At 35.9% G+C, this 13,754-nt stretch overlaps 1 protein-coding gene and 1 non-coding gene across 2 annotated transcripts in view; both read right to left on the reverse strand.

Moving 5' to 3' along the window:
• Positions 1-2,341: 2,341 nt before the first annotated feature.
• LOC127831303 (putative tyrosinase-like protein tyr-3) overlaps positions 2,342-13,754 on the reverse strand; it is a 15,739-nt gene continuing 4,326 nt past the window's right edge. Inside the window, exons 3-8 of the mRNA XM_052356274.1 lie at positions 10,611-10,719; positions 10,138-10,238; positions 8,699-8,975; positions 7,716-7,912; positions 6,404-6,846; positions 2,342-3,276 (exon numbers count right to left, since the gene is read on the reverse strand). Coding sequence (XP_052212234.1) covers positions 3,074-3,276; positions 6,404-6,846; positions 7,716-7,912; positions 8,699-8,975; positions 10,138-10,238; positions 10,611-10,719 — 1,330 coding nt within the window. The 3' untranslated portion in view covers positions 2,342-3,073. The remainder of the gene's footprint in view (positions 3,277-6,403; positions 6,847-7,715; positions 7,913-8,698; positions 8,976-10,137; positions 10,239-10,610; positions 10,720-13,754) is intronic.
• On the reverse strand, positions 5,072-5,162 carry Trnal-uaa (transfer RNA leucine (anticodon UAA)). Its single transcript is given in 2 exon segments — positions 5,072-5,108; positions 5,126-5,162. It is a non-coding gene; the product is annotated as a tRNA-Leu (tRNA).

The following is a 13,754-nucleotide window of genomic DNA, read 5'->3' on the forward strand; positions in this document are numbered from 1 at the left end:
TAAACTATGAAAACATATGACACTAACACTCAGCAATAACACACATACATAATATATTTATCGATACACATGATAAACTTTTACAGTGAAGATAATATGGGTCGTGTTTTGAGAAAGCTGGGCTTTATGCATGTGCGTAAAGTGTCATCTCAGATTAGCCTATGCAGTCCGCACAGGTTAATCAGGCACGACACTTTCCGCTTTAACTTGATTTTCGGTAAGGAGGGACTTCCTTGAAACTAAAAATACCATAAAAGTGGAAAGTGTCGTCTCTGATTAGCCTTTGCGGACTGCACAGGCTAATCTGGGACGGCACTTTACGCTCATGCATTATGCCCAGGTGTTCTCAGAACGCGACTCATATCAATAAACTTTAAACTAAGAACAATATTGTAACACGCGCCTTTGAACGCGCACTCTTGCATAAAAAGGGCGCTATATAAATCCTGTATAATAATAATAATAACACATCAAATAGCCGATACGATTGTTTAACTCGTTTAATAATTTGATATGGCAGTGAGGATCGGGTTGTGATTCCAATTATATTTTGTTTTAATACCCGATAAATAAAAGCTTACCAATTCTATATATAGAAAGCAATACATAATAATATGTTAGTACTTTAAAAAACAAAAACAATGGAATACGTTGGGTGTATATGCCCTGTAAATAATAACAAAAACAAGTAAAACAAAACTTTATTATGTTGGTTGTAATATAAACAATTCATTATTATTTTATCGCCTATTACGTTCCCAAACCATACAAAGTGTTAAATATTACATAATGCATATATGCCCACATGGTTATATAGAGATTAACATAGATGCTACAAAATTTAAGTTATTTATAATTACAATAAAACACGCAGTTCGATTCATAATTATGAACAAAATATAAAGTAATTTAGCAGTAAAGTACTTGTTAATATTAGTTTGAACCTAAAATGTATCTATTTTAGGTTTCTTGGTAATTTTGATGTTTGGATGTTTAGAAATACACGAAGGTATGATAGATGCTGCTTACGTTTTAAGCTGCAAAGAAAATACTCAATTATATAAAGTGAACAAGCTTTTAAATTCTAAGCAAACTACTCTTACAACTTCCCAGGAGGTTGATGTTACATAAAAAGAGATTCTGTACAGTATATCAATGTGGAAATACATACTTTAAAAGCTACGAATATACACATAAATCAACAAATATTTTAGATGATGAGAAAACTATTAAAAACGTAAGTATAATAAAAGAGTGAATCGATTCAGGATTTAATGAAAAAAGTGCCAGGAATATAATAAATTCGTGCAGAATTGCGAAAGTTATGGTATGGTGGTGACGTAAATGTTTGCGAGACAACCGTTCAGATGCTGCAGAGAAAGGATATGTCAAAGAGTTGTAAGGTCCAATGAGCAATAGAGTTGTTTGTGAATATAATAAAAGTTGAAAGAAAGCTCAAACATTGTAGAGAAGCTATTATGATCAGAATAAGTATCAAGCTTCATAGATTAGCTATATATGTGGAGAAGAAAAGGCATGTCATAGAGTAGCTAGATAAACAGTATGAAGAAGGAAAGTCATGTCATAGAGTAGCTAGATAAACAATATGAAGAAGGGACGTCATGTCATAGAGAAGCTAGATATACAGTATAAAGAAGGAAAGTTATGTTATAGAATAGCTAGATATATGAAGAAGGAAAGTCACGTAATAGAATAGCTAGATATATGAAGAAGAAAAGTCATGCCATAGAGTAGCTAGATATATGAAGAAGGAAAGTCATGTCAATTAATAGCTAGATATATTAAGATGGAAAATCATTTCATAGAGTAGCTAGATATATGAAGCGGGAAAGTCATGTCATAGACTAGCTAGATATTTGAAGAAGAAAAATCATGTCATAGAATAGCTAGATATATGACGAATGAAAGTCATATCATAGAGAAGCTAGATATACGAACAAGGAAAGACATGTCATAGAGTAACTAGATATATAAAGAAGTGGGGTTATGTCATAGAGTAGCTAGATATATGAGTAAGTACAATCATGTCATAGAGTAGCTAGATATATGAAAAAGGAAGGTCATGTAATGGAGTAGCTAGATATAGGAAGAATGAAAGTCATTTCATAGAATAGCTAGATATATGAAGAAGGAAAGTCATGTCATAGAGTAGCTATATATATGAAGAAGGAAAGTCATGTTATAATATAGCTAGATATATGAAGAAGGACAGTGATGTCATAGAATAGCTAGATATATATTAAGAAGGAAAGTCATGTCATAGAAAAGCTAGATATATGATTAGAAGAAACGTCATACCATAGAGTAGCTAGATATATAAAGAATATGATAAATAGCGTTTTATATAAGTCGTTGTGACAACAATTAATATTTATTGTTTACAATCGGAAAGTGTTTTGTGAACTGGTTCATCTTCAAGTGAAAAAGGCGAAGGCTGTAATATTGCTTCATATGTTGATACGTGTATTTGTAGATGAAGACTGGTTAATACTAATTTATAAATTAAGCAATCTTTAAAACTGCAATTATTTGGTTAAGAATACACCATTTCAACAATAAATTTGGAAAACACAGAAAATGTGAGCAATTACTCTTTCAATAAGAAAGAAATAATTGTTGCACGGAAATATTAAAATTTGCAGTGTATTTGCATTTACGGTGTTCGAAATAGCGGTGGTCAACTGTATGTAAAAACACACACACGTGCGAAAACAATAACACGCAAAACAGATAAGTATCGACACAATCTTCTGATCTATGTCCGACTGCTCAAATTTCAACAAAAAATAAAGCTTTTGACAATAATTGTAACAAATATATCTTCGTTTATTACCAGGCAAGTCTCACTCCTAATTCTAACACTAACCATGCATCAACAAACGTGTAAACTGCACCAAAAGCTAACACTGATTGATAAAATTACAATATATTATGTCAAACGCTGCCTGAAACCATTCATTCAACTAAAGACGGTTGTCAACTAAATTTATCGTTATCCAGTAACAAATTCATTCAAACTACACAAATAGCAGGATCGTGTTGCAGGAAATACTTAAATCAAACTGGCAAGGATCACGATAGTTGTGGTGAACAGAGCCCGGACGATTGCCTCGTACTTTCCGAGCGCCCTCTGGCTGTCAGAGCTCGAAATAACGTACAATTCCTCGTGCAGATTCAATGTCAGCGTTGGCTTAAGGTTCCCTGGTGCGTCCGGTTCCTTTGCATTCAACGTTACAGATGGCGTAGACGCGGTCACTGAAATAATAAATGATATGATTGGGTGTTCTATTTGCAGCAATGGAACTCCAGTTTATGTTACAATGATATATGTTCTCTATGACGGTCACGAAATCCCAGAAGCATTTAACATTAACATATGTTCACTATGATAGTTATGAAATCTCAGAACATTTGTATGGATACACACAGTAACCAACCGCTCGCTAGTCCTATACTACACAGGGCAACACGTACACCGCCAACATCGAACAAAGGGAGAAATGCGCATTACTATAAGACAAGATAAGTATTGATGCAAAGCATCAAAGGGCGTCGGGAATTTCAGTGTAAAAGTCACTCAATGAAGTTACATGGAACAATTTTTTTTACTGTAAATATTAATATATTGGCCGATTATTTTAAACAAAATAGAAAAAGATACTGGTATAACCATTATCTATGATTTTGTGTTTTAACCCCCCAAATAACCATTATTAATGATGTTGTGTTATGACCCTCAAATAACCATTATCTATGACTTTGTGTTGCAACTCCCAAATATTTCATAGTTCATTTTATTTACATCAGTTTCCTTTTTTACTGGTATCCGGGTGCAATTTTCATTAATGGAACAGAACTGTGTAGGTTTTAAAAAATCTGCTTTATCTTGTAAGCGTAATTTATTATTTTTCTCAACTTCAAGGGGAGATGATTCTTAACTTATTCTTACGTTGCTCATTTACGATAGGGATTGAGTAGTCATTGATTTGAAAACACTGTAAAAGTTTGAAAAAATTTTTGAATGAAAACTGTAAATTGTATAAAGAAGCTTCATTTCACAATTCTTTGCAATTCAGTAAAAGATCATAAAAGATTTATCTCTCCGATATTCATCATTTTCAATAGGGTTCGAGTATACTGATATAACAACACTAAACAAGTTTGGAAAGATTTAGACGAAAGTTGTGAAATCTTTTTAACAAGTGGAAATTGTTAATTTTGTCAAATTTTATAGAAAAAAATTCTGGACTTATTGTCCCGATGTTTCTCATTTTAAATGAGGTAATATGCTCATTGATAAGAAGACACTGTAAGTTTGGAAAGAACCTGATGAAAAATGTTGACATAATCACCTAACCAAGCAGTTTTTCACTTTTATTTTTAAATTCAAAAAGACATAATTATGGACTTATGGTCCGATATTGCTCATATAGAATTTCGGTTTGGTCCTCATTGATAAAAAACCTGTGAAAGTTAAGGAACAATCAGATGAAAATTTTGGACTTCGAACAAGGATTTCAAAATTTCTCAAATTCTAAGGCAGATAACTATGGACGTAATGGTCGGATAATGCTTAAGGGCCCATACCACCTGAATAGTAATGCGTGTCGCGCTTCGCGCTCTATATGTGGTTCTTAAAAAACTCCGAGGAGTGCTTGACGCAAGGGAAACGGGTTGCTGGGACACAGCTCCTCCTTGATAAGCGGCTGCTTCCTTTATCGCAACTCATTGTTACAATCAATAATACGTGTCGCGCTTCGCGCTCTTTATGTGGTAGGGATAGGCCTATGATAGACAACCATACAAGTACATGGATAATAGATGTGTTGTTTGCATTTATTTGTTAATATAAAAACACGTGTATTTTCTATAAGATATTTAAGTGATGTTAGAAATTCTAATTAACGTTTTCACCACGTTGCATCCATTAATTTAAATAAAAATGTCCAATTGTAGTAAAATGGATTTTAAAATATCTGCATAAAATAAAGCTTTATAATATTTATTAACCTGACTGAAAAAATTGTCAGCCGCCAAACTGCTCCGTTCGTGTCGGAACCCGGGATTGAACCGGGAGGTCTTCAGATGACTGTTGCGTGCACATCTTAAATCTAACGCTCTCCCAACTGAGCTATTCCGGCTGACATTCACCTATGTACTGCTTTTTGGTAAAGTTGTGTATAGCGATCGTTATTATATGTCTATTATTAAACTAATACATTGTACGTTTTTGTAGCGTTTTGGTTTGAAAGACGAAATCATTTAAAAATAATAAGTATTATAAATACACCTTTGTTATAACGGCTTATTGTGTTTAAACAAAATACCTATTTCAAGTACTTATCTGTTTTAGCATTTTATTTTGCTTTCGTCTTTAATGCGCCAAATATGATCACGAAACCCTCGCTATTTCTGCACGATAATTTGTAGGACAAAAACAACCTATTTCTTGACATCAATAATACCTAACTATATTTTGTATCAAGCATTTGATTTCGTGATAACGCTAATTGATTTTTTATATTGCGAATTAGATTTCTTTAAATAAATTAAAAAAACGAGGAATGTCCGGCATCGGGAATCTATTCTCATGATGCTTAGAAAAAATTAAGATATTGTTATAAAAAATACAACCTGATTTATCGAAACAGAGAACTTATTTGTATATATCAACTTCAAAAATTCGATTTTCTGACATCTATCATTCTTTTTCTTGTTATCATCGATGTATTGTTTTATATCAGAAAATGCCTTTTTTTATATCAATATCTTGTTACATGTTTGTGTTGTTGTTTGTTTGTTTTTTAATATTGTTGTTTTTAAGAATACGACTTATTGATTTATATAACAATTATCTTTACACGAGTAAAAACGCATGTAGTTCACTGTATAGCCATTGGTGGAAATATTGTTTACTAATCGAATTTATATAATGCGTGGTTGTAAAGTAGATATATTTGTAAAGCATCATTGGAAATGTATTAAAAATATAGAGGTTTTTTTGCTGATGTATACACTCTATTTTTAATATTTTGTGTATATACTCAACGAATAGATCAAATGTTATGAAATTAAAGTGATGAAATTTTATTATTTGAATAGATTATCGATCTGTTTTGGATTCGACAATATATATTAAACGGGATAGGATAAGTAGAGGTGCATCAAATTTAGTGCGACTTTTACTGAGCCAATCTCTATATTGTATAACTGTTTATTGTTCGTTGGGTATGAAAATGCTACTAATAAAATACACAAAACAAACGTGTTTCTTCAGGTTGTGTTGATGCATGTTATCGGGTAGCCCATTTAAAATAGAAACTATGCTCGTAGAAATAGCATAATGAAAAAAGTGACACACACACACTTAAGTTTAACTTACTGTGCCCAACCTGCTCTCTGAGAATAGCAAGGCCCTCTTCCTGTGACATGAATCTGGTACGACCGTCCCCTGGCAGCCCTTCTTCTCTAGTTCCCAGGGTAACAATTGCACCGCCACCTAGCTGCTCTTGAAACGGTTTGTCTCTTTCAACGTCCATTGGGGGCTGATCGACGCAAAAGAACTTCGTCTTCGTCACACAGACGCCTTCCGGTCGGCGCGGATCGATTTCTCTGTCACAGTAGAGGTTCTCCGAATTGCCGCAGTCGGGACACTTCGGCGCCGGTTCGTAGCCGTAAAAAGCGGTTGTCCAGTTGCGCCACAGACCGTCGCGGTTCTGCAGGTACTCGAATCCGTGCATCTCCTCCCAGGGGGCGTGGCCGGGGAAGTTGTCGACTGCGTAGTCGCCTGGTTCCCGGTAGTCTCTCTCAACGTCCACTCGGCAACTGTAAATCAGAGAAAAATGTCTATATATATATATATATATATAATATATATATATATATATATATATATATATATATATATATATATATATATATATATATATATATATATATATATATATATATATATATATATATATATACATTATTATGTTAAATCGAGATTACCGGCAGTTATTCCCGGCAGTATTAACCTTATCAAAGTTTAAATGTTTATGCATTGCTTAACCTAGATCAGATGCAGTACTGATCGGGCTTGGTTAAACTCTATTAAGCACAACCGTAATTACACACATTTCAACGATTCAATATTTTGAATGAGATAAATTACCGTAAAATGATTTAAGGTTTGTTGTTGAGGAAAAAAAAGTTTTTGAAATGATTTAAGAAATTTAGTTTCCTGTTATGTTTGCATGTTTCATATTTCCGTGTCAAAAGTCAAAGTTTGAAAAAGACCCCAACAAATTGAGGATTCTCAGACATTTCAAGTTGATAACCCTCAATATTTTCCCTCGTTATTGTTTAAATCAGTAATTTTATATACAAATTTCACTGTTTTAACATAAATATTCATCCAGCAATAGGCTTGTTATTTTGTATGTATTTATACACAAATGCACTTTAAATAAACAAAAGCACAGAAGAGCAGTTATCTCCCCTAGGAAACCCAGAAAAAAAAAACATTTGTCGTAATTCAATTAAATTGCCTGAATATATGTACAAATACATAAACATTAATAAGTCATCTAGTTTCCATTGTCCTATATTTAGTGCTTTTTTATATATCAACGCCATCGTTTGGAATGGGTTCACATTGAAATGCATAGCGTTCCTAAAATTAAAAACGATACGATATATTAACTTCGCACCTCAAGGACGACTGTCGGGTCCGGAACTGCTCCCAGATGTAGTCGATGAAAACGTGGTGCAAGAAAAACACGGGGTCGTATAGAGCCGCCGGCGTGTTGGACATGTCACCGCCCACCCACATGTGGACGCCATTCTGTAGGATCTCGAGATTGTGGGGCTGAGTGTAGTAGGTCTTCGTATTTCCAGTAGTGATGTTCTGAATGAGACAAAAATTAGATGAAAAAAAAACGTGGATACGGAAATCAACACTCAGGTGCAGGCATTATCGGTATATGCAATCCTTCTCCAACCTTACACCGATCGCCATGGCGTAATAGAAATTGCGTCCGCCTAGCGATCGGGTGGTCATGGGTTCGATCCCACTGTGGGATTGTTCTTAAGATCTCCCCCAAATACAACAAGTACCAAGGGCCCAAGAATCCTTGTATGGTCTTAGTACGTCGATGCTTATGTAGAGCCTTGTACTTAATGGGAAAGAAAAAGAATATGGGCGATGGCTGAAGCTTTAAAAACCCGTCGTAATCACCTTGATGTTGTAAGTGGAGAACTGCGTGTTCGGTTGTGAACTATAAGGGAATTATTCATTTCAAACAGATTATTAGGGCCTCCAGTCGAGCGTTTCTTGGGGTTATTTCAGAGTGAGACAGATATGATAGCAAAAGATGTTATTCGTGCTATCTATTTACAAACACGCTATGGAAACAACGGCGATTCATCTAAGTTTGAAAGTATCTAAAAATAACACTAAGGTATTTTGGATTTTTTTTTCGAAAACTTAAATAAAATTTAAATGTTCTTCAATGGGTAATATTGAAGTAAAGTTGTCGGTTGGGATATTTTATTAAGGTGGGACAAAATATGTTAATAGTCTGACTCATTTACCCCCGAGCGCGCTTGCCTGGGTTTTTTTGCCGACGTTTAATTTGGTTGTTGTATAATTCAAGCGTAATCATTAAGATTAAATACACATGTCACAACCTACCGCATAATAGCAATATCTCATCAACTCGTCAACATCGTCCTTGTTGATCAAGCGGGGTGGACAGGTTCCGTTCGGCGCGATGTCGCGACTGATCAGCGTGTTGAAGCCGCCGTACATAAACCGGAAGGGACCCTCGCGGACGATACCATCACCGTTGCCGACGAAGCACGGGCTCCAGATGACAGAGTCCGATGGAAGTGGTAGATAGTAGTCTGCTGTGTAGTCCCAGTAAGCCAGCGACACTTCTGGATCGATCTCACGCAGCTTCTCCTCTACCCTAAAGCGGACCGGTAGTGTTATTTTTATCGAATGATATATATTTTGCCTACATAGACTGCTTATATGGGCATTTGAAGACCGCTTCATGGCTAGATAATTAACTTTGTATTTTACTAGGCAAAGATCGTTTGAACGGTTTTGGGAACCTTTCAAAAACAATGTTACATTATTGTGATCGGACGTTATTATAATTCCGTTAGGCATTCGAGAAAAGGACAACGACAACGAGCGAGGCATGGTATTGTAATGCGCATTTGGGGGGGGGGGGATAGTGGGTTAGGGTAAGGGGTAGGGTTAGGGGTCGGGTTTGGGTTAGGGTTTGCTTGAACCCTTACCCTAAACCGATCCCTAATCTTAACCCTAACCCTAACCATAACCCAGGGTTATCCCCCCCTATACCATGCCTCGCTCGTTGTCGCTGTCCTCTTCCCTTCACGCTGTATGTATGGCTTTACATGTTAAGCAATTTATTATACTTCAAAATTCCTCGCAAGCGCGGTAGAGGCAACTTTGATTACAATGGTAACTGCCCATTTGGAGCCCTTATATGTAGCAGTATTGCAGACGGTCCAATATATATTTTTTCAAAACATTTACGGGTATTTATCTGTTATACAATTCTTGCCGGCTAAATGGCAATTACTATGTACCTAATATATCTTGTTATAATCAGAGCGACTAATAGAGTCGTATTCTGAGAAAACTGGGTTTAATGCATGTGCGTAAAGTGTCGTCCCAGATTAGCCTGTGCAGTCCGCACAGGCTAATCAGGGACGACACTTTTCGCTTGTATGATATTTCTCGTTTACATGAAGTCTCTTCTTAGCAAAAATCAAATTTAGGCGAAAAGTGTCGTCACTGATAAGCTTGTTCGGACTGCACAGGCTAATCTGGGACGACACTTTACGCACATGCATTATGTCCAGTTTTCTCAGAACACGACTCAATATATCCCTAAAAAGTACCACTAATCAGAATTTGATTACTAAGTCTCTACGATTTCTTGCCGATCTAAATTCGACAACAATGTATCTAGTATTTATAGCCGACCTAAGAGCGATCGATGACTTCGTCAGTTACATTATTCTCCTAGCAAAGGGCGATTACTACGTCCCTCCTTAGTACTGTCAACTTGATGCAATAACTCTGGCCATACTTACGCCGCCAAGAGGACGCGGTGCCAGGGAAAGAAGCTGGCCCCGCGGTGTTTCCGGAGAACCTGTTGGCCGCTGAGACGTGCGAACCTTTGCAGCACGCCCGTCTGAAAAAAACTCGAAATAGACGTTATCCGTACCTCAATATCGATAGTATAAGTAAGTGTTCTAACAACCGAATATTGATGACCCATTTTGGTGTACAAATTTATCTTAAAAATACCCATAATCAGTTATCGATATTGTTAATAACAATGAGTACCAAAAACTTGTTTGACTTGTTACCCTTAATGCATAGTTTGTATTTGATAAGTAATTAATTCATGCAATTGCATATTGTTCTTCGTAAATAGCTTTATATTTGTTGTTTGAGTCAGGTATATGCTTTAATATATTGTTTAACTCTATTTATATTTGTACTGTGTACAATTTGCACGTCAAAGGCGTCCATTGCATCTCTTTAATGACGAATTTCTTACCTTGTACAAAACGTTGAACGCACGGAAGAGCTTCTGTCGCTCGGTGACTGTGAGAACTCTGATGTCGCGTCTTATTCGGTAGCCGCTAGCAGGTGGATTTTTCCCGAACCTTTGTAGAATTTGCGAACATGTCAATTAAAAATTATTCATTGTATGTTGTTAACTGGGTATTATAGTGATGTAAAACTGGTAATTCGCTGCTGCAATAACGATAACGTTCACTGTTTCACATTGACGTTACGTCGATATTCGGTCTCATGACGTAATAATAACTGTGCATGTTCATGCTTAGCTCCTTTTCAAAACAAGGAAACGGCGGAGAAGTATTAAAATAATAGGAATAAAGTTGATTTTTATTCACACGAGATCAGTGAAAATTAATATGTTCATTCTCGGGTGGGCCATTCTGAATTTCTCTATTATCACTATTGTATGTATCACGTATTAGCGTGATGTACCAAAACAAACACATATCTCGAAATAACCAACGATTTAGAGCACTACCGTTGATTAAAAAAGAAAGTCACCCATCAAAATGACAAATAATGTTTTGCAAGATGACGCAGATTGGTAACTGGTACGTGGAATCTGATTCTTTGTTTCTGATTTAGCTAAGATGTTTTTACTTGAAATTGGTACTCGGTACTGTTTCGAATTAGAGAGTTGACTTCGCGTTTTTTATTTTGCAGTTCGAGAATAATGTTTCAATATTTATTATTAAAAAGTAAAACGAACCTAATTTACTACGGAATACCGTTAGGGCCATGGTGGTTACACATTAATATCCAGAGGGCGGCAATGCGATAGTGTGATAGTACGATGGCGACCATGCAATAGGGACGTAGGCGACAACGCGATAGTACGATGGCGACAATGCGATAGTACGATGGCGACAATGCGACAACGCAATAGTACGATGGCGACACTTCGATAGTACGATGACGACAGTGCGACAATACGATGGCGACAGTGCGATAGCACGATGGCGACAATGCCACAATGCGATAGTGCGATAATACGTTGACGACAGTGCCACAAAACGATGGCGACAGTGCGATAGTATGATGGCGACAATGTGATACAGCGATAATACGATGAAGACAGTGCGACAATACGATGGCGACAGTGCGATAGTACGATGGCGACAATGCGATAATACGATGACGACAGTACGACAACGCCATAGTACGATGGCGTCAATGCGATAGTGCGACGGCGACAATGCGATGATACGATGGCGACAGTACGATATGACTATCGCATTGGAGCCATCGTACATTCGCGTTGTCGCATTGTCGCCATCGTACTATCGCATTGAAGCAATCGTTCTATCGCGTTGTCACATTGTCGCCATCGTACTATCGCATTGTCGCCATCGTACTATCGCATTGTCGCCATCGTTCTATCGCACTATCGCATTTTCGCCCTCTGGATTTTTTAATGTGAAACCACGATGCCCCCTACGGTATTCCGTAATTTACTGATAAAGTCATTAATCTGATATTTACAATAGTGTTTGAGGTTATAACACGGGCACCTTAGTTTACTTTTATGATGTATAAATACGACAGGGGCAAATTACCGGAAGTAATTCGCCATTTTTACAAACGATACCGAAGAGAACACCGCAGAGACCATTTGGTCATTTATGAATTGTTTATCAAAATACATGTACTTGTATGGAAACACAGTTCATTAAGGGTCATACGGTATACTGGCTATTCTTTCATTGTAACTGCTTGTTTATTTTATATCCACAGTTTAGCAATGCCATAAACCACATTAACGTTCACACTTGTTTCCCGTGTGCACATAAAGAACGCGACTGACTACGTGAAGTCTAGACGTCAATCAAATAAATGATGACAGGTTTACAACACGTGCATAACGTTTTGTCGTAATTAAGTCTGATATTACATTTTCAGCGTTTCTGCATGTTTGTGCAGTGCAATGACATTATACTTTTCCGCTTGATGTTCCTCGAGTGCAAATGCACTTAAGACGATTTCGAGATTTTAGTCCTCTCATAGAATTGGTTCAATTGTTTGTATTTTAAAGGGGCATTTTTACGTTTTGGAAAATTGACAAAATAATTAAAAGCTGTTTCAAATCCGGTCATTTTCGTTGTAATTATGATATCTGTGAGGAAACTGTTATACTGAACATTTACCATGCTCTAAAATATCCACTACATGCATCTTTTGACGATTTAAAAACCTGAAAATTATAAAGCGTTGCAACGCGAAACGATTGAATAATTTTGAGAGTTTTGTTGATGTCGTTATTTTTTGTGATAGTACGAAGATTGCTTATATAAATACATAATTCATTGTGTGAGCACGGACGGCCGAGTGGTCTAAACGATAGACTTTTCTCCAGGGGTCACTGGTTAGAGCTCGGTTAAGGGTTACTTTTTTTCTTTCTTTAATTGTATTCTTGTTTGTTTTTTTACTGGAGCTTTTTAGATCTTATATTGACATTTATCAATATAACGCATTTTATGACAAACTTCGATGTAAATAAAATAATAAAAAATAATAAATCTGTTAAAAGGCCCCTTTAATACATTTTTTTAAATCAACAAATAAATAGGAAAACGTTACTGAATTCGTTCTGCATAAAGAGACAACTTTAACATATAGTTGTAAATGACATTTTTGAAATCTACTATTAAATTCTTGTTTTATTTATATATTATGTATGTATGGTAGAAGGACCAAATCATACCTAACTGTATTTTCTGGGCGCGATTTTTACACTCAATAACAAACAGCTTCACCATAAACCCAGCCGATATTAAACAACTGACCGGTTGTAAAGATTATTGGAACTTTATTTTACAATATAAGTCTAAATAATGCAACGGTTGCCATGGCTAATGCCATGTTTTAGCATAATTAGAACAAATTTTGTTAAGAACAAGCATATGATTTTATACAAAAAATAATTGACTTGCTTTTGAAGCAATTGTTATGTGATGTACATGTGTATATGTCTATGTAAATCACGTGACTAATCGGGTAGGACCGGCTTTGATCCCATTACTTAAACAAACAAAGTGCATAGCTAGTATAACCAGATTGATTAACAAACAAGAATTTATAACGCCATGGTTTAACCAATGCAATTAATTGTTAAGCGCCG

Source organism: Dreissena polymorpha, chromosome 5, assembly GCF_020536995.1.
Source record: "Dreissena polymorpha isolate Duluth1 chromosome 5, UMN_Dpol_1.0, whole genome shotgun sequence".
Lineage (NCBI taxonomy): Eukaryota > Metazoa > Mollusca > Bivalvia > Myida > Dreissenidae > Dreissena > Dreissena polymorpha.